We start from the raw sequence: 20312 nt of genomic DNA, 5'->3' as shown, positions 1-20312 counted from the left end.
AGCAATAGGAAACCTTACCATGTCAACTGGATTCAATGTGGATGACTGAGTCAGTTTTAAACAGTGGATTTTAATGTTGAGATAACTGATTTTAATGTTTGTGTATGTGTATAGTCCATTTATGTCCTGGCATTGAATGTCTGCCGTTTATATGTTGTGCTCTGTCCTGAGTCCCCTTCAGCATGAGAAGGGCTGAATATAAATGGTCTAAATAAATGAATAATAAATTCTCTGCTGAAAACTGGTGAACATGTTCAACAGTTTGGTTGCATGTCTGTGGGTGCCCCTCAAGTCATTGAGGGCACCCCCGTTGAGGCTTTATTTGGGAACAAAATTCCAAAAGGCAAAACACTACTTAGAAATGAATGTGGCTTCTCTTAATTAAAAGCCAAAACAAAAAGTTGCAATAAGCTGGAACTTTTTCCTAGCCAAAAAGCCTTATGAAAGCACTCTGGCCACCACCAAACTTAAAAGCACTGGCAAGCCCTTGGCTTACTTGTGGTATCTTAAGCAAGAGTGAGTTGGATTAGCACTCAGGCTTGTGATCTGAGGTAATATTAAAAGATTGTTCTTTAAAATCGCTGCCATCATTAGTCTCTTGTTTGCTGCAGAAAACTGTTCTTTTAAACTTCACCCACAGAGGCACACATGAGGCAGATGTTGTGAATAACTAATCAATGATGTTTATTTAAGAGAACTTGAACAAATCATGCATAATTCTTAGCTGTTTCAGAATACTGACTTAAAAGTGCGTGGTTACTTTAAGCAGTTCAGACTTAGTTACACATGAACACTTCTCTCTTCCTCCACAGAATTTACTGAAAGGATGTCTTCTCTGAAAGTAATTCTAAACTCCACCACAGATAGTCCTATCCTGGATCTATCTCTTCACTCCTCCACCAGCTATCTCCCTAATAGCTGTAGAAATCTATTCACTAGCTATCTCTGCTAGCCAACTGACCAATTTTCAGGCCCCTCTCACTAACCTTTCACCACTCCTAACTCCCAGTTCCTTCTTCTTTGACACCCACAGTCATTCTCTTTTGACACCCAGATTCAATATGCCTGACAGGGTTTCAAAACCTTCCCTTAAAGTCATTTTTTTTCTTTTGCCAAGTTAAGCTCCGCTCTCTCTCTCTCTCAACCAATCACTAACTTCCCTTATTTCCCTCCAAAGCTGTTCTTTCTAAACACACCCCCTTCAGGAAATGAGTAACTAAAATGGATTCCCCCAGCACCCTTTCCAAAATGGCTGCCAAACTTGTTAGGGCTACTTTTCTAGGCTTTTCCTAGTCTAACAGGTAGGGAATTCACTACACCTGTCAACTTATGAAGATGCCTGAAATGTCATACAGTCTTCTCAGACATGGTAGTTTGCAAATTGCTTCTCCTGAAATGTAGCCTGCAATACATGATAATGATTGGTCATCTTCCGCTCATCCTGTTTCATTTTCAAAATCAGAAAGGATCTGGTACCTTTGGAATAGGCATGGGCAAACTTCAGCCCTTTAGGTGTTTTGGACTTCAACTCCTCAATCCCTAACAGCCTACCAGCTAAAGTTTGCCCATGCCTGCTTTAGATTATTTAAACTGCTTTAAGACCAATGCTAATCCTGACTAGAGTAGAACCACTGAAGCAACTACCAAATAATTTGATACTTGTGTACACCAACGTAATCTACTATATTTAAAATCAACAAATGTTCTAAGGACTGGATTCACATTTATTCATTTTGCTTATGAGAAGAATTTAGGAGAGAAGTAGGCATACTTCATTTCACACCCAAGTGAATACAAAAATAAAAAGAGTTTGTGGCATGGCAAAGAAACAATGTTCTAATACAAAACATTCTACTGGGCCAGACTAAGTCCTTCACATGGACTGAAACATCTCTCCTACTCCACCTCTCTCAATTTTAAATTGCTTAAAATGTATCAATTCACTATTTATTTATTTTAGCAGAACCTTTTCATTGCTAGTATAAGTAACATTACCTTATGTGATGTTGGAGAGCTACAGTGAGGAGGCATACAGGGGGTGGCAAGGCGATCCAGGTGAGCCATAATCACAACTGCTGTTTGCCTTAAATCAATTGCTAGTTCATTGTCCTGTGGCAGTATTAGATACCGTAAGAAGTTTTCATTTGGACTTAATGGGTAGGACAGCATCTAAAACAAATATGAAGAGTTTTAAAAATATGCTCTTTTAAACTGTGCAACATTGAAAGAGTTATCCCAGTGTCACTTTTGCTGAAATAATGGGAGATTACAGAATTGTTATATTATCTAAGAAGTTTTAGAATTTACATTACGATTGAAATAAGTGAATAGGACTGAAAGATTTCAGCCTTCCAGGGAAGCAGAGAGATTGATGGATGGTTGGATGGACAAACAAAACAAAACAGCCATATATACTCATGGTGGGAAAGACAATGATGGGGCAGACTGAAGCTCTGTGGGCAACACAATGTATACATAAAGGACACTGCAGGTTATCCATGTGACTAAATGAATTAATGAGGGCTGGGCCTACCTGCAGTTCTTCTTCAGTATTGTTCATCTCTTTATTACAAATTATATTCTGGAACCTTTGTAGTAGAGGAAGGAGAGGGGCACTAGTTCCCTGTGCTGATCGTTCATTATCTGTTTCCCGTGTGCCATTGTCCCAGAGTTGAAGTAACAGCATAACAGCAGACAACATTTGGCTGAGGGAGGGGAGAATCGTAAGTATGGTTGAATATGTGAAACAGATCTTACTTAATTGCCATTTATATTTGCCTTACTTTATAAGAACTTTACACAAATACATACACATATGCACAATTGTAAGCATATAATGAGGACTCAAGGGGCCATAAAACTATAAAAGGCTGTGCTTTCTACTGCTCACCTTAGTGTGCCTCTCTGGACAGCCAATTCTAGCAATATAGCCAGTGCCAAGTGTTGGTCTTGCAACGGAATGTTTCCAGACCCTTTCGAACCCGGAGTTCCATGTATATCTCTAATTTAAAGAAGAAATAAATTTTGTTGAAGATTAATATCCCTAAGTAGATAAATAAAAACCTTTGCATTACAGAATGCTTTCACACAAAACATTTAATAAAACTTTGTTTTTCTTTTCCAATTTCTTTTCAAGTAGACTACTAATGCAACATTTCCCTCCATACCTACCTGCATTTTATACCATATGAATAAATCCAGGAAATGCATTTTTAAAGAAATGACAAGAAAGAAGTGTAAGTTCACATTCATGTATCTCAAGATTTTAAGAGGAACCCCTTAAAATGGTTTAAAACCAGTTTCCTTCAAGCACAAAACACAGAGGGAGAAATGCCATCATACTAGAAGCCTTACAATGGCCTCCTCATACAAATTCACAGAACACTTAAAAAAGAAACTTACCCAGTCACAACAGACCTTAGAAATTTGGTTGCTCTCTCCACAACTTCCAGCCAGACCGAGGATACTGTTCCTTCGTCAAAGAGTGATGCTTCTGGGAGCGCTCTCAGGGCATCAAGGGACTCTTGTAATAGTTCACTGCAAAGATCTGCATCCTCACCTAAACATGGCATACAACATGTTTGCTATGTTAGGGAAATCCAGTGCAACTTAAATATAGATTATCATCAAAACTGATGACCAACCTTTTTACTTAGGTACATTTCCTATATTACAATTCTCCTATAACAAGGAAACTTAAACAGATTTAATTGGCATATTAACATTTAATGTACACAAACTATTCAACACTGCCAAGGTACAAATTGTTGCTTGTTTTTGTGTAAAGCAAAGCAACAAAGAGTGTAGATGGGGCTTGAGATAAAATACCACTATCCAGTATGGATAGCCGACCTGAGTCCCTCTGCAGAGGTTGAGAAGACTGGGATATAAAGGTTCTGAATAAATATGGCAACGACCCCAGATGAATAGTCAAAACAATGTAAAAAACAGGAAACGGAACACCTCAGAATGGACCAAAGGCCAGACCTTAATCTGATTGAGACTTCATGGCAAGACTTCAAAGTAACCATTTGCCAATGGCCCTGTCTAACCTGACAATGCTAGACTAATTTTGCCAAGAAGAATGGGAAGAAATATGAGGATCCAAATGCACAAAGTTGATAGACATATCCAGTGACATCTGTAGTGACTAAAATGGCTACTACAGATGTTTCTATCAAGTACTGTCTCAGGCAGGTGAACATTTATGCAACTAATAAATTCCAGATTGTTTTTGTTAACTCAACTTTTATTACACATGTAGCACCTTCACTGTGTTTAATATCTTGTGTATATCAAGTGATAACGATGTCAATTAAGTCAATTTCAGTTCCAGGCCATACAATTACAAAATTTGGAAAGGTTAAGGAGGAGAGTAAGCAATTAAACAAGGCACTTTAATCCGAAGACACATGGCCTTTGGCCCTCAGTCCAGGTGCTTTTGCCTACAAACTGCCATCATGCCCCATCAATCAAGAATAAGTGATTGTGAAAGCCCTGTGCCCAAATATCTAGAAGGCCATGAGTTGTACATCCCAGAAATAACTAACTCTGTACATCCAAGAAAGCTTTAGAGTGCTTCTCAAATAGAAGTTTCACACTATCCTGCTAAACTGCAAACTCACCAATGGACTGGAGATTTAAAAAATGAGCACTCTTTACACAAACCACTGAGAGCCAAAAAAAAAAAAAACCCCAACAAAGTAGCATTTTGTATCTTCCATTTGACAATGCTGATCATAGAAAAATCTTTGATAAATTTTAAGAAAGACAAGGACTTATTCATTACAATTTTACATCAGAGATGGGGACAGCAGTCTATTATTTGTTTTATGATTTAGAAGAGTGATGTTAAAAGTAGAAAGGTGATTATGCAGTGACATTTTAAGAGAACAGAAAACTGAGAATTTAAAATCAACAAGTAGAGAGTGTAAGGTTTATGTATTAGTTTTTTATGATGCATATGTTTAGCAGGGGATTGTGTGTGATTGTAGTGGTAAAGGTGACCTTTTGATTGAGTTAGTTGTTGTATTTTAATTTTTTTGTATTAAGAAAAAAAAATTTGTTGGTACTGTTCTATTATCTGTGCGGAGGCCAAAAGGCAGTGCTAGACAGAGAAGGATAGTCCATTTTACAGCAGGGGAGTTGAAGGAGAAAAAACCATTTTCCCCATTTCTGCTGGTTATTCCCCCCTTCCCCACTTCCCATTTTATAAACGAGGGTTGTTTCCATGATGGCAACATAGGTGGGGGGAACAACAGGAACACAGGGGAAATGGGGAGGCCCTTCTCTCGATCCCGCCTGCCTCACAGGCACGTCTGGCGGGGACGAGGGAGAGGGCCTTCTCGGTGGTGGCCCCCCGGCTGTGGAACACACTCCCTGCAGACATCAGACAGGCGCCCTCCCTCATGTCCTTCCGAAAAAGCCTTAAGACATGGCTGTTCGAGAAGGCATTTAATTAAGTGCTATAACAATGTGGTAAAGATGACTGGAATGGAACAAGGAATATGAGACTGGTTATGATTCCACTATGAGACGAAGCGGATTTTTAGTGTAGTCTGTAATTGTTGTATAGTTTATATGTTGTTGTAATTGGCCTCTTTGTAAATTGTCTTTTATGTGTATTGTACACCGCCATGAGTCGCCCTAATGGGCTGAGAATGGCGGTTAATAAATGCATCAAATAAATAAATAAATACTCCTTCAAACCCCTTCCCCCCTGTAAAATGGACTAATCTTTCCTGTCTACCCCCCCTTTTTTTTTTTTGCCTCCGCCCAGATAATGGAACAGCGTGCATTTGTTTTTGTTTTTGTGGGCAGTGTTGTCTTTTTTCTCTGCATAATTTGTTTCTCTGTTTATGTTTGGTTGCATGTTTGTAGATAATTAAAATCCACTGTCTTTCAGCTTCATAATTGTATCCTCAAAATAGAAATAACTCCATCAAGTTAAGGTTCATACTGCCTTGACCCTTAAGAAAGGGATAGTCCATAGCGTTTACATGGAAATACTACACACATCTGGGAATAAGTCCTATTCAATTCAGTGGGACTTACTCCTTGTACAGATCTGCACAAGATTCCAAGAAAATTACCTGAATTAAAACAGAAGATTTAGATAATAATCTTACTGATCTGACAAAGGCACAATCAGATGCATAGTACTATTGAACCATACCTGATCTCCAAGCTCTCCGTAAGAATGCAAATGCAAACGAAAGGGCAGCTCTGGATCCTACACGAGCAAGTCCTTCTACACCTTTGCCAACAGATCTGGGACTGTAACAAACAATAAAGTGATTACAGACGAACAGAATACATTTGCTTAAACTAAGCACCTACATAAACATTCTTCAAAATCTGTAACTAGACAGATTTTGCTGGACACTACCATGGAACCCTGGTCCTGATTTATCTATTATACTACTATACAATGTACACCATCTCATTTAAAGGTACAGAATATCAGATTATAAATACTGATTGATTTTCCTACTATTCTGCTGATTGTTTAGCTAAGTGACCAATCACTTAGCTAAACAAGAACAGAGAAGCTGTGGAGGGGTAACCACAAATATAAACAACATTGATTGGAATACTTGAATAGAGAAACTGTAATAAACATGATAAAACTCAGAAATAAGGACAAATGCTCCATCCCTGGTATATCATCAGGGAACAGCTCCACCAAAGAACTAGTTAGGAAGCTACTAACAACGACATTAAGATATTTGCATCCTTACTCATAAAGCATCAAGATTATAAACTGCTAACATTTTTTTCTTTTACTTTTGCTTGGTAAAGTATAAGGCAGTAGGAAATAAGAGTGACTGAACTACAGTTGGATTGATTTGGTCAAGCAAGCCATGGCCATGGAACTCTCAATACTTGAATCATAGATTCATAGAGTTGGAAGAGACCTTGTGGGCCATCCAGTCCAACCCTTTGCCTAGAGGCAGGACAGGGCAGTCTCTCATTCATTTGGATACCATACATCCAAGGGAATTTGATGGCAAACAACAAGAACATTTCTTTACAATGAGGCACAACACACTAGTGAAACTGCCACAGCTCTGAGTGAAGGAAAAATCAGGCCAAAATCTCAGCTAAGACTGACATTTTGAATAAACTGCTGAAAGGTTAGCCAATACATATGTAAATTATAATGACTGAGTGGGCCTAGCAAGTGAATTTAGGCCTCAGGTAACTGAATAAAGGGCTTGGAGGAGGAAATAAAAAAGATTTATTTGAACAGGTCTTTACCTCTTCTTGTCCACAGGAGGCAAAAGAAAATTGCTGGTTTTCCACTTAACTTTGACATTTTCCTGAAGGACAGTTCTATTTAATGCAATAAAATAGCGTTCTAAGATAGCAAGCCTTTGTTTTAGTCTCAGGGCAGAGAGTGTTGTGGTGGCAGTTTTCTTGGCTAGAGCTTGCTGCTCCTTCACCAGGACATAAAGGCACTCTTTCAATTCACTCACATCTAGAACAAAAGACAACATTACTTCTATAAAACATGGAGCACAATACATATAAAATATTCAAAGGATAAATATACCTTGACAAAATCTGACAGTTCATGACAACAGAGAAAGAAATAAAATGCACCCAATTTATTATTTAAGTAAAGAATTCTGTTCATTTTCAGGGTACAATGAAGTGAAATGTTAAAGATTTGGAATGGACCATACTTTGTTCATTACTGTATACTTCATGTGTGAAATGGGATCTTAAGGTAGCATACACTGAGTTCCTAGGCATCTTTTGACCTATGAACTGACTGTTCCCAATCTGCTTAGTTTTGGTAGGCTTACTACACAAGGTGCCCTTATTATATTTATTTATTAACACATTTACATCCCATATATACATGAGAATCTCAAGAGTGGCTTGTGTTAAAATGAATCTGAACAGTTGAAAATTATTCAAAACAGTAAGAATAATTTAAAGGCTAAGAACATATTAAACAATTAAAAAATTAAACCAAGGCAGTTTTAAAACAAACAAGACAAAACTACTCATGTGCAAATGTAGAGATAATCAGTTTCATCTCTTGGAGCCAGAATGACAGCAGCATGGACATTATTATCCAGATCTGTAAGAGGAGGGAATTTTCCCACATCTTCTGATAGTACATTTCTGACTGATGGAACAAAGTGGAAGACACTTCCAGCAGCCTTCAAATAACAGGCAAGCATATATAGGAAGAGATGTCAGACCATTTAAGAAGGATACTGGTAGCCAGTGTAATTCCTTTAATACCAGAGTTATATGGTTGCTGTATGGCATTCCAGACAGCAGTCTATCTGCTGCCTTCTGTGCTTGTTTCCGGGGTAGCCCCACACAGAGTGCACTGCAGTAGTCAAATTGAGAGGTTACTAAGGTGCAGATTATTGTGTCTAATTTTCTACTGGCCAGTAGCAATTCTGTCAGAAGCCTCGACTCCAAAATACTAGAAGAGACTTAATCAACAGTCCAAAGTCATGCCCACAGACCAACAGAGATATAAACGCTAGCAGGGTAGCACAATAGAAAAGCTGAATGTCCATTCTAGAGTCGTAATATGAATACCTGAATCGCCAGAATACCAGGTTGAATCAAAATCCATAAGCCAAGATCCAAATGTAAATCCAGAGTTGAAGAACACAACATAGCAAGAGTCTGAGGTCATTGCTTCTAAAACCGATGTAGCAGCCAGCAACAAGGTGCCATCTTTGAGCTCCTTAAATTCAAAGTTAACAGGTGTTACCTGTTGCTGGCTTGCTTCTCCACTAATCTCGAGGACCTGACAGCTAAAATTCCTCGCAAGGTCCATGAAAGCAGGAACAGTTAACTCTTCCCCAACCTGTTCAGAAGAACTCGTCAGCACATGCTCTGCAGGCTGAGAAGTAGTAGCTACTTCCATGGGTGCTACTTCAAAGCTTGGCTGAGAGAGCTGCTGGGCACTGCTGGGCTCCAGCTCGACTGCTAAGCCTTCCACTGGCATATCCTCACTTTTCAAGCTTTTCACAACAAATTCCGACAAGAAGAGCCAAAGGTCATCTGCATGCTGACAGCGTCTCACCCAAAACCTCTTTATGTTCTCACCCAGATGCCTCCTATAGATAACAGCATAAAGGGCAAGATGAAACACTGCAGTAAAACAAAGCTGAATGGCCATGGGGTTGATCTGTAGTCTCCCAATGCTACATTCTTACTACTCACCCTTCGGTTAGGAGAATCATTGTAACATAGTGTCTATGTTTTAGTGGCATGGTTTGAACTAAAACCAAATTGAAATGCACCCAATTAATCAGTTTGCTCCAAGAACGTCTGACATTGTCTGGACACCACACAAGCAACTTGCCCTAAAAGGGCATAATAGAAAGAAGGCAAAATATCTTGACTCTAGGAGGTCATCTTCAAGATGGAGTGCTCAATTCTGAAGCAGCAAACGCTGTCCCCCTGGAACAGTGTTACCCACATAATAAATTCCTATACAAAAATGGATAATAACAATAACAAATGTTGGAAATGTGTAATCGAAGTTGAGTTCTTTTTCTACTTGTAGTGGAAGAAAACTTCTGACTATTGATAAGATCAATAACACAGAATCTTTTGAAAATAAAACTTGGCCTGAAACTGAAAATTCAAACACTTTGAATGAGCTTTTTGATTTTGACAAACAAAAGATCGGTAGACTAACTCGTCATATGGTAACAACATCACAGATATTCTATACCAAATACTGATCCCATCTGAGAATGAATGGATTAAAAAATTAGTAGACATTACAGGGAGGGACAAATTAACTAAGCCAATGGATAGTTTGCACAAAACTGGAACCCACTTATATTCTATCTGCTACTAAGAGTAGGGGAGGTGATGTTTTGAAGAATAATTGACTTTTGATTAAATTTAAGAAAAAAATTGATTATAAAGAAAGTATTGTGTGGTGTTTTTCTTGTTTGAATTAGAAAGTGTAGAAACTAAGAATGGACTTACTATAAAATATGTAATATGAGTTTACATTTGCACAATATAAAGCATGAAAGGAATACTTAAAGGACAAAATTGTATGCTGCTTTCTTGATAAATGGAACAAACTTTCTAATAGTTGTTCAACTCTGGAATACACTGCTTCAGAGTGTGGTGAATTTTTTTCTATGGACGTTTTTAAACAGAGACTGGGGAACCATCTGTCTGGAGTGCTTTACGTATTCCTGCATGGCGAGGGGTTAGACTGGATGGCCCTTGTCATCTCTCCCAAATCTATGATGCTACAAAATCTCAAGTGGTCATTCTATATCTAGGATGAAATATAAGTGACAGCTACTTTATCAACATGCTCCCAACTATTCATGAAATACTACTGAAACCTGTAAATCTCATACATATCAAGAATAAGAATAGTAATTTGAGGATTTTAATATTAATAGTTTAAATGCTCCACCAATATGTGGGGTGAGGCTGTCTTCATACAAAATTATTCTTCACAAGGAAACTCTTCAGCTCTTGTCCGAATTTTGAAGGTTTGTACTTAGCAGTGGGCAAAGGAGACAGCAGAGATATTATTATTATACTACCTACTCCTTAGCCAAGGAGTCTCCTTGATTGAACCAGCTGAAGTGGGTCTTGAAGACAGTGCCGGAACATCTCAGGGCACAGGTCCCAAGGGTTTCAAGGTTTACTTTGACAGAGCCAGCTTGGGACTTCAGGGCCACCTTGACAACTCTGGTTCTGTCTCAGTACATCACTAGCTTGACACACGAGGCGGTATTGAGTATGTTAACCCTATATTATCTTTTCAAGTGGGACACAAAGCTAAGGTGAGCCCTGAAACTGAGCAGGAAGGCCAACAGACAACAACTTTGGCCAAAGGATCTATCAAGCCTCAGCACTGCTTTCAGTCCAACCTACTCACAGCACTGGTCAAGACAGATAAAAGTTTATTCCAAGCACCAGCATTTTATAGAAATTTATAGATATGAACACAATGAGCAATATCTAATGCATACATGATAATCTGTGACCAGGAGAAAATGTAGCCAGTTCTTGTTTCTTGTTCGAGAATGTTCTCAGAGTCTGGCACTATACGCAACCATAATTTCTGGTTGTTGGCCCAGAGCACATAACATTGCAGTGACAGTAGTTATAAGACAATCAACAAAGCTCAGTCAACAATACAGGGCATGGGGATACATCGACTATTTTCAAGGTGGAGTTTAAGATCATAATACAGTTAAATTTTAACTTTTATTTTATGATAACAGCAGGACTTAACTTGAATCAGATTTGTGATACTGGGGAGATGGAGAACGGGACGAGATTCAACAGCCCTGTTGACATAGTAAGATAATTTCCTTGTACTAACAGACCTGGCAATTTGGCTAAGGCTTTGTTCTCATAATGGAATAGTGAAATGGGAAAAGCCAATTGATATAATCATTTGTTAACACCCAGTCTAGTGCTGTTGAGCCCATGATTCACCTTGGTTAACAGAAGACTACAGATGATGAAATAAGCTGGATGCAAATTAGAGTAAAGGTGGCATGGGTTACAAAATGAGTACCATCAAAAATAGTGAGAACACTTTGTTGGCTCTATTAAGCAATAGTGAAATTGGCCTCAAAATTAAAACATGCTGCCCAGAGAACTATTCTGAATGGCCAGGATTTGTACCCTTGGTTGCCAGCTATGATAAATTTGCTTGGCATTGAAAAGAAAAGGTTGCTCGTAGTTACTCTGAACCTGATGTTACACTTATTGCTGTGTATGGGGAAGTACACTGTGTCCTATTCTGTCCGCTTTTTAAAATATTTCATTAAATATATTCAATATGAACACATCCATAACTGATAATATAGAAAATGTCTAACATCATAAAGCACAGCAAGACATAAAGAAAAAAAATTGTGCTATCTAACACAAACCTAATCCCAACTTGTTATGAAAATTGCCACTACTGAGCCCAACCCGTCATGAAAAGTACCACCACTAATACAAATCCACATGTATACACCCTTAACCCACCTCTACCTCTATGTGTATATGTGTGTGTGTGTGACCCCTCAAAATTATTTTTTTCAAATGTTCAGATGGAATCTATTTTCCATTTTTCTGTGAAGGCACACTTCATTTTGGCTAGCATTTCCACTTTTCTGATACATATGAAAAAACTGTGTTTTATAGGCTTGTTAGTACAAAAACGCTAGAGGCATTATCACTGCTAGTAGATAGTGACCTGCTGAGGACATAAAGGCTGCTAAGTAGTAACCAAAACAGTGATTTTGTAAATGATCCTAACTTGCTACAGTTTGTTGACCTACAATTGTATGTGTGTACATCAGCACAGTAAAAACATTGCAAAATACCTAAGGTTACATTAATTTAACTGGCACTGTGACATATAATGTCAGTGACCTTTTTAACAAGTGATGTCCCAAGAACAAGGCTGTACCAGTCTGCAATATTGTCCAATCTATTCCAGTACCATATACAATATTTATATTACCATTTTTCTGATGACCACACAATGTATCACAGAAAGTGACAAGAGACAGTCTTCCACTGGCTGAAGATACATTGTTTCTGTCCCTGAGCTGCCCTGGTACTTTGGACAGAACCAGAACAAATAAAACATAGGTAGTGGGGAACATCATTACAAAACCTGGTGATGAAAATCAGTAGTTTCTTAATGCGAGGAAATCCTGTAGGTATAAAAGGGGTGCTGGGTGCAGCTGATAATGCTTCAGCAACACAGCTGATCACCAGGTATAGCTTCAGGCATAGGTCTTCTTTGGTCACAGATAGAGCTGTCCAGTAGCTACCCACAAAAATATACTATTAATATGAGTTTATAAAGACTGAAAGGTAATAGTAGTCTTTTTAATTTTCCATTTATTTAACCTTTTCTCTTCTATGAGTTTTGTACTGGGGCTTTTAGTAGTGTACTGTTTGGTTGATTTTTTAAAAATATTTTAAAGATTTTGTCTTCTAATAAATTCTAAATGGCTGTAATTCTGCAATGGTCTAATTGTTTGTCTGAATACTGTGTGTATGTGTTCAAAAAACTCTTGTCAGGTCACTGAGTTGCCTAGCAATAGTTATAGTAACAAATGTCACTGAAGTTTTTCTTTGTTTTCAATACCTAAAGTAAAGGTAAGGTTTTCCCCTGACATTAAGTCTCGTCATGTCCATCTCTTGAAGGTGGCGCTCATCTCCATTTCTAAGCCAAGGAGCTGGTATTATGCATAGACACCTCCAAGGTCATGTGGCCAGCATGAGTGAATTGAGCACCATTACCTTCCCACAAAAACAGTATCTACTCACGTTTGCATGTTTTTGAACTGCTAGGTTGGCAGACGCTGGGCCTGACATTGGGTGCTCACCCCATTCCCCGCATTCGAACTGCCAACTTTTCAGTCAGCATGTTGGGCAGCTCAGTGGTTTAACCCGCTGCCTCACCAGGGACCCTTTTCAATCTCTAGTGTCTTTATTATTTGCATGCTGTTTTGAGTACAAGTATCAGGAAAAGTGAAGGATATAAACAAATGAAGTAACAATACATATTAAGAAATAACCTCATTCCTTATTAGGGCTCATATTCCAACTCATCCCCCCCCCCCCACACACACACACACACATACACATACGCATTTATTTCCTATTCCACAAAACCTGTCTATGAAAACGCCAGGTTAGAATGACTGGGCTCATTTCAGTTCTAGTACTCCAATCAAATGCCTGGGTTCATAATTATTTGGCTCAAGATTTCTGCTGGTGGACTTCAAGTAAAAAAAAGATAGATTCAGCAAGCCTGACACCTGGTAACTGTCTTATAGTACCTGTAATTATTGATAGGCAACCCAATGACCTGGGTTTGTTATTAAAGGGGGCAGTTGTGATGAAACCAGTAATCATTTCAGGTTTTGTAGTTGGTGTGCCCATACAAAAAAAGACAGAAAAACAGTGTGGTCTGATCAATAAACTTCAATAATGATGACTAAGAGCAAATTTACTATCAGATGCCAATTTTCACAAATTTTGGACCATTTGGCAGAAAAATTAACTCATGCTTAAATAATTCATTTTGAACCAAATCTAAGTCCAGGTGGCACCCTCTTCAGATCCCAGGTCTTTTTAGTGATGGACAGACTATTGTCCTGCTGAATGAAGGACACATTAGTGACCCAGTATAAAGCCTAAAAATGGACCACATGCATTTTCACTAATGTTCTCTTTTTATAATTGTCTCATCCAATATTAAAATGTCACAAAGCTTTTTAACATCAGCAAATCCTGCAAGCAGCATTTTAGTCACTCAACAGGCCTACACATTTGATAAACTTTATTACATTGTGCCCCTCTATTAACTATCTTAAATTTGCTAGTACTACAACGAAACAACTATTTAAAACACTAAAAATGTCCCATTGCCTAATTATTGGTATAATTTATGGATCTACTCCCTTGAAAGGATAATGTGATCACACTTGTGCTTTTGGCAACACTCTAATTCATTAATTGCATAATTTATAATTTCCCCCATTTTGTTGTGAAAAAATTAACAGGTCCCCATCATTTTTAAAGTTTCTCCTTAACAACAGTTTCATTCTGCTTTACTTAAAACCCAACAATCCTTCACACTTCTTTAGGACAGAGTTCAAAGTCTCGCCAGAGTGCACCAGGTCTTCTTTAAAAAATCACGAAACCATCAGCAAACACTTCTAATTAAAAACTTTGACTTTTTATATATACTTCTTTTATATCTTTTGCAGCTTTAATTGCTCTATTTAATAATTCTATCTCATTAAAAACAGCAATGGTGAAAGAGGACATCCGTGTCTAGTACCTTTGTTTGATTTTCCATAGTTTAATCAATTTCCAATTAATCAAAATCTGAGCATTTTGATTATCATAATAAATCTGTTTAATCCATTCTTGAAAGCTTCCAAATTTCATCTTCTCCAGCACTTACACATAAAAGGCCAAGATACATTATTAAAAGCTTTTTAGCATCCAAAATTATTAGTCATTTGTTTCCTCATTATTTCCCAAAATATTCACAACACATCTAGTGCTGCCTTTTTGATAGAAAGACCGCTTGATCCATATGTAGTAAATCTTGTAAAACGTTTTCAGTCTCCTTGGCAATTAATAAAAAAATGTTATAATCATTCTTCAACAGAAAAATTGTCTATAATTTTTAGACCTATTAGATCAGGGTTTCTCATTTTTTTTCAACTGCAGAGCCCTTTATGAAGCAAAAGTTTATTGTGGAGCCTCAATAAATATTTATATATTATATTATATATTACATCATGTGTGTGTGTATCAGGCATGGGGAAACTTTTTAACACATTGTGTTTTAAAATTTGGCGGGCGGGCTGAACCTGTGGCAGATAAATTGAGAGTATTTGTGTTAACTAATGAAAAAAATGAAAAGAAATCCTATGCATATGGCACAGATCTTGTTTGTAGTGAAGAAAAGGAAAAAAGAACAATACAATACTTAAAATGAAGAATAATTTTAACCAATATAAACGTAACAGTATTTCAGTGGAAGATCCCAGGGCCATTCAGTACAATCCCCTTCTGCCATGCAGGAAAAGCACAAAGCAATACTAATAATAATAGTAATGGGAGCAACCCCAGGGACCATCTACTGGTGAAGAAAAAAGGCTTTGGGAGCAAGGGAGCTGAGGGAAAGGGGTTTTTGGGATGAGGGAGGTGGGGGAATTAGAGGAGCAGGAAAGAGGAGAGAGAGCTTGGAGGGGGAGGGAGGAGGCAGATGGAACTACGGAGCACTTCAGGATGCTTTATAGATCCCCAAGGACTCCACGGAGCACACTTTGAGAACCACTGTTTTAGATCATTATCTTCTTTAGATTCGATGGCGCATTAGACTCGAATAAATACGAGTAATTTATTCCCTAATGAGGCAACCGTGCTTTGCTGTAGAGGCACAATTCCTTGATCTTTTAAAATCATATAAGACAGTCATAGTTTAGTTATTAATGTAAAAAGTGAGTAGTTGTGTAGTTTTGGTGGTTTCATACATACACAATACTTGTTTGTGTGTCTCCTTTTGTCTCTTTCTTGAATAAAAATTATTATTTAAAAATAGTACTGACAAAGGAAATCTTTTAAAACTGCAGGACATTCAAGATTGTAGACAACACAAAGTAGCAATTTTACTTTAACTCTGAGAACAACACATAAAAGAAATTTTAAAAGGATTATCAATTTGATTTGTCATTCCTGTATATACACAAAAACCAGCTGAGAATGAAACTATTTCTTCTCATGGGGCTAATAAAACATTTGAAAGATTAAAGTTGAAGCTTTCTCAAGTGTTGCATAGATTCCTCCGAAAATATTGTTTTAGAGGACAATTTGCTTCTCAACTCTCATATCCTATTTGCAGATACTTTAACTAGAACTGAAGCAGATCGAAATGATCAACCCATCAGGTGCTAGTTTACAAAGTCAAGAACCATCCTGTTTCTGTCTTGGGACATATGACACAGAGCCATAGAAACACAGAGTTGGAAAAGACCACATTGCCATGCAAGAATACACAAAGTAGCTATGAAGTTAGAAGCCAGATCTGGACCACAGAAATAGCTTAATCTTTTGTTTGCCTTCTCTGTCCATTTCCCCAATTAGATCACCTACTACAGAAAACATTTCACATCAGCCATAAGGCAAGCAGCAAGGAGAGGGGTGTAAATCAGGTAAATGGCATGGTACTACATTTCCCTTTCTCCTATCATAGGCCCAATTTGTTTTTATTTGGTTTTTTTTAAATCTGAATATCTTCCTTTCAGATCAATGCAAGTATGTCAAAAGATTTATGGAACATCATCTAATTTGACTGACCAACAGTTGCAATCTGATCAGCATTCAGTAGCATTTCCGTTAATCCTGGGTGACTGACTCAGATAGTAAGCAATACCATAATATTTGAGCTGTATAATTTAACTGACACTAAACAAAATTCATAATCATTAAGACAGTTCATTTTGCCATGCTCAATAATAACTATTCAGATGCCATGACCTGTTTGCAAGGTGAAATATATAATCGGGAAGATGACAGAGTGATTAGAGGTGTCCCTACATATTCATCAGGTGACTGAGGAATTTCTCTCACATTGCACAATGCCCTCAAGAACTATGCTTCATCGTGATATCCAATCTTCTTCATTCAGGAGCATAGGGAGAAAGACATTAAAAGAACAGGGGGATCCCTGTAGAATGATTTTGCTGCTCTAGACACTTTCTGACTATACATTACAAAAATGCAATCTCCTTTTCAAAAATAAAATAAACAAACCAGAAATATGCTTCCCATGGCCACACACTACTCTCACTGCAATATATTGCAACCATCAGATATCAAGAGATTTATTTATTAAAGAAGCAGCATAAAAACATCTAATAAAACGGATTAGGAAGTCAAAAGATTGGTGTTAAATTTGAAGTGACTTCCAGTTCTTTCCAATTTATGGTGACCTGAATGCATATCTATCAAGTGTTTTCTTGGAAAGATTTGTTATGAGTGGGTTTCCTTTGTCTGAGAAAATGATTTGCACAAAGTCACCCAGTGAGTTTCCATGCCTAAGTGGGGATTCAAACCTCCAGAGTCGTGTTCTAAGAACTAGCAAACATAAAAATGTATGTAAATGCTTTACAATTTATAACACCCAATACAATCTAACTGGAAGCCGCCCTGAACCCCCCCCCCCCGAGGGGGGGGGTTGAGAAGGGCGGGGTACAAATATCTGAAATAATAAGAAATATATAAGGCCTACATGGCAAATCAGAATCAGAGTACTAGCTGCAGTCACCATAACACTTCTCAAACTTTATTTTGTAAACAAATCTCAAGGGAACATACCACAGCACACAGACATCTGCATGTCAGCATTTTGCAACACTAATTCCTGTCCAGTATCAGTAACATGTTCATGTTGCTCAAGAACTACTGCATCAAACAACCACAGCTCAAAATAATAATAAAAGGCTTGATGGGACTAAGACAAGTTGTACTCCAATACATCTGGAGGATAACAGGTCAATGAAGGCTGCAATAAATCTGCTGAGAGACAGCATGACCCGTTTACTCTGACAGACATCTCCAAATATTTGAAGTTTAGCCAAGTATGTTTTAGTACACAACACTGATATTAAAACTAATGGCTGTAGGAAAGATATTTCCCTTTAGAAAAATCAGAATAGTAATGTTCATTAAATGAAGTTACTAACAAAGCTTTTTGCTCAAAGCCAATATTTTTAAAGGGAGCTACATAAATATCATATCATTTCAATACTTTTTGAAAAGTGAAGAAAAGGACCCAAGGTGTTTCTATACTGTAGAAATAATGCAATATGACACTAACTGCCATCGCTCACAGCAATGGAAATCTGGGACCTGTCATTTTATAATGTGTTTTGCTTTCTATGCCAAAGAGCCTTCCTACTTCATTAAACTACCAATCCAAGGATCCCATAGCATTGAGCCATGGCAGTTAAAATGGTGCCAAACTGCATTCATTCCACATTATAGAGGCTGCCTCAGTCATACAACAGTAACAGTGTCTTTACTGAATGCAAGGGCCTACATGGAACACAGCGTGCCTAACTCTCCGTTTTTAGCCCTTGGATAACAGCAAATATTTTCAACAAACAAGAAACTGAAGATCCAAAACTAGGAATTGGTAAATGTGTAGTCTTTAGCAAATTTTTAGAAAATATATTTCCATACACAAGTAATATGCTATTTAGTTTTCTCGGCCATCCATCAGAATAGGCTATACATATATGGTTTTAGCCAGATTTAGAAACAATTATAACAGGCGTTAAGTCACCCGCAATAACATGTGAATTCAACCCATAATGTAGTAATCTGCAAATAGATTCTTATGCTTTTTTAGCAGCACATTGGCAGCATCTGAAACTTGCAGGATTTTATATTCTAACTTCTAAAAAATCAAATGATTGTTTTAAAAATGGAGAAGGCTGTTTCAGCCTCACATGAAAGGCACATGGGTTCTTGCTATCCCTGCTGGCACTCCTAATGTACAATAACCCCCCAAAAATCTGTTTAAAATCTTAGGGAATACCACTCTTAAAATCAAGATGCTCAAAAATTATGTTTCAAGGGATCCCCAATACAAAATGGCAATAAACATTCCAACATGCTGGGGGGGGGGGGGCAAAGTCCAAAAGTAAGGCATTGTCACATCAGATAATAAAAACAGCTACTGTAATGGTATAGCTGACTGTGACCTTCCCAAAGTAATGGAAATTGAGTTCTCTGCAGCCCTTTGGCCTCTAGAGCATACCTATACCTAACCTAGCTATATGTGGCTCCTTGGTAGTGGGGCTGACCTTGCCAATCAGCTAAGGTTCAAAGTAGTGCATGCTTAGTATTAAAGCCAGCAATCCCCAATGCACTGGGAATGAATACTAATTTTTAGTATACAGTATATGGTATTCTTGGTTCAACATTATATCAACAGCTGCCCCTAAGGATAGATGATAACATTTCCTACAACATTTAAATGTTTCCATAGGGGATACTATGCAAAAGGAAGGAGATTTTAATGTCTATATACAGGCAGTCTCACATTCATTGGGAACTTTATGAATCCAAAACGTAACTGCACCTGGGAGAATATATTTACAAATTTTCATGTAACTGGAAACTTCTCCCAGATACCATTTGAACTGAAAGCTGCGTTCATGTCAAGAAACGTATTTCAAATAGGGCTTAATGTTTTGCCGGCTTATAAATTTGCCTCCATATTTCCATCCCATTTCCACTGGACTTAAAAATGTAATCATTTCCCCCCTATATTCAAATCAACATGAGCAAACTAACCCTCTGCTTTCCCTATATGCTTTCATTTGGGCTGCAATATGGCACAGGGAGCCACCAGACAAGTTACAAACAAGATAGCTTCTTTGTGTTCTCAATTTGTATTTGTTCATAAGTGAGAACATGTAAATTTCTTAACTTCCCAAATTGTTTGTTTTTTGCTTTATTGTATTTGAAGGGCAATATTGACTTTCACACATTTATTGGGAACATTTGAATCCAAAATGTAACTGCACTTGGGCAAAGTATAACTCCAGATAGAGAGAATAGAGCTTTGGATATCACAGAAAAGGGTTAACACCACTGTGGTGTTTGTTTGCTATCTGTGCCCCTGTCCAGAAGATTTCTCCTTACTTTCTGCCCCTGCGATAATGAGATTGTGAAAAAAATGGCTTCTTGTGGAAACAAGAATTGATGGGAAAGCTTCAGTTGAGACACCTTTCCCTATA

The 20312-nt window shown here is 37.7% G+C and overlaps 1 protein-coding gene across 3 annotated transcripts in view; it reads right to left on the bottom strand.

Moving 5' to 3' along the window:
• HERC2 (HECT and RLD domain containing E3 ubiquitin protein ligase 2) overlaps nucleotides 1-20312 on the bottom strand; it is a 128437-nt gene that overhangs the window by 95906 nt on the left and 12219 nt on the right. For 2 of the 3 annotated variants that reach the window (XM_060769817.2, XM_060769818.2), the window contains exons 5-10: nucleotides 7261-7480; nucleotides 6176-6276; nucleotides 3403-3559; nucleotides 2891-3001; nucleotides 2534-2705; nucleotides 1996-2169 (exon numbers count right to left, since the gene is read on the bottom strand). In XM_060769817.2, the coding sequence (XP_060625800.2) occupies nucleotides 1996-2169; nucleotides 2534-2705; nucleotides 2891-3001; nucleotides 3403-3559; nucleotides 6176-6276; nucleotides 7261-7480 (935 nt within the window). The remainder of the gene's footprint in view (nucleotides 1-1995; nucleotides 2170-2533; nucleotides 2706-2890; nucleotides 3002-3402; nucleotides 3560-6175; nucleotides 6277-7260; nucleotides 7481-20312) is intronic. The other variant, XM_060769819.2, reaches the window with a different exon arrangement.

Source organism: Anolis sagrei, chromosome 3 (genome assembly GCF_037176765.1).
Source record: "Anolis sagrei isolate rAnoSag1 chromosome 3, rAnoSag1.mat, whole genome shotgun sequence".
Lineage (NCBI taxonomy): Eukaryota > Metazoa > Chordata > Lepidosauria > Squamata > Dactyloidae > Anolis > Anolis sagrei.
Note: the sequence above shows the minus strand (reverse complement) of the source record. Positions and strands in the feature narration are given on the sequence as shown.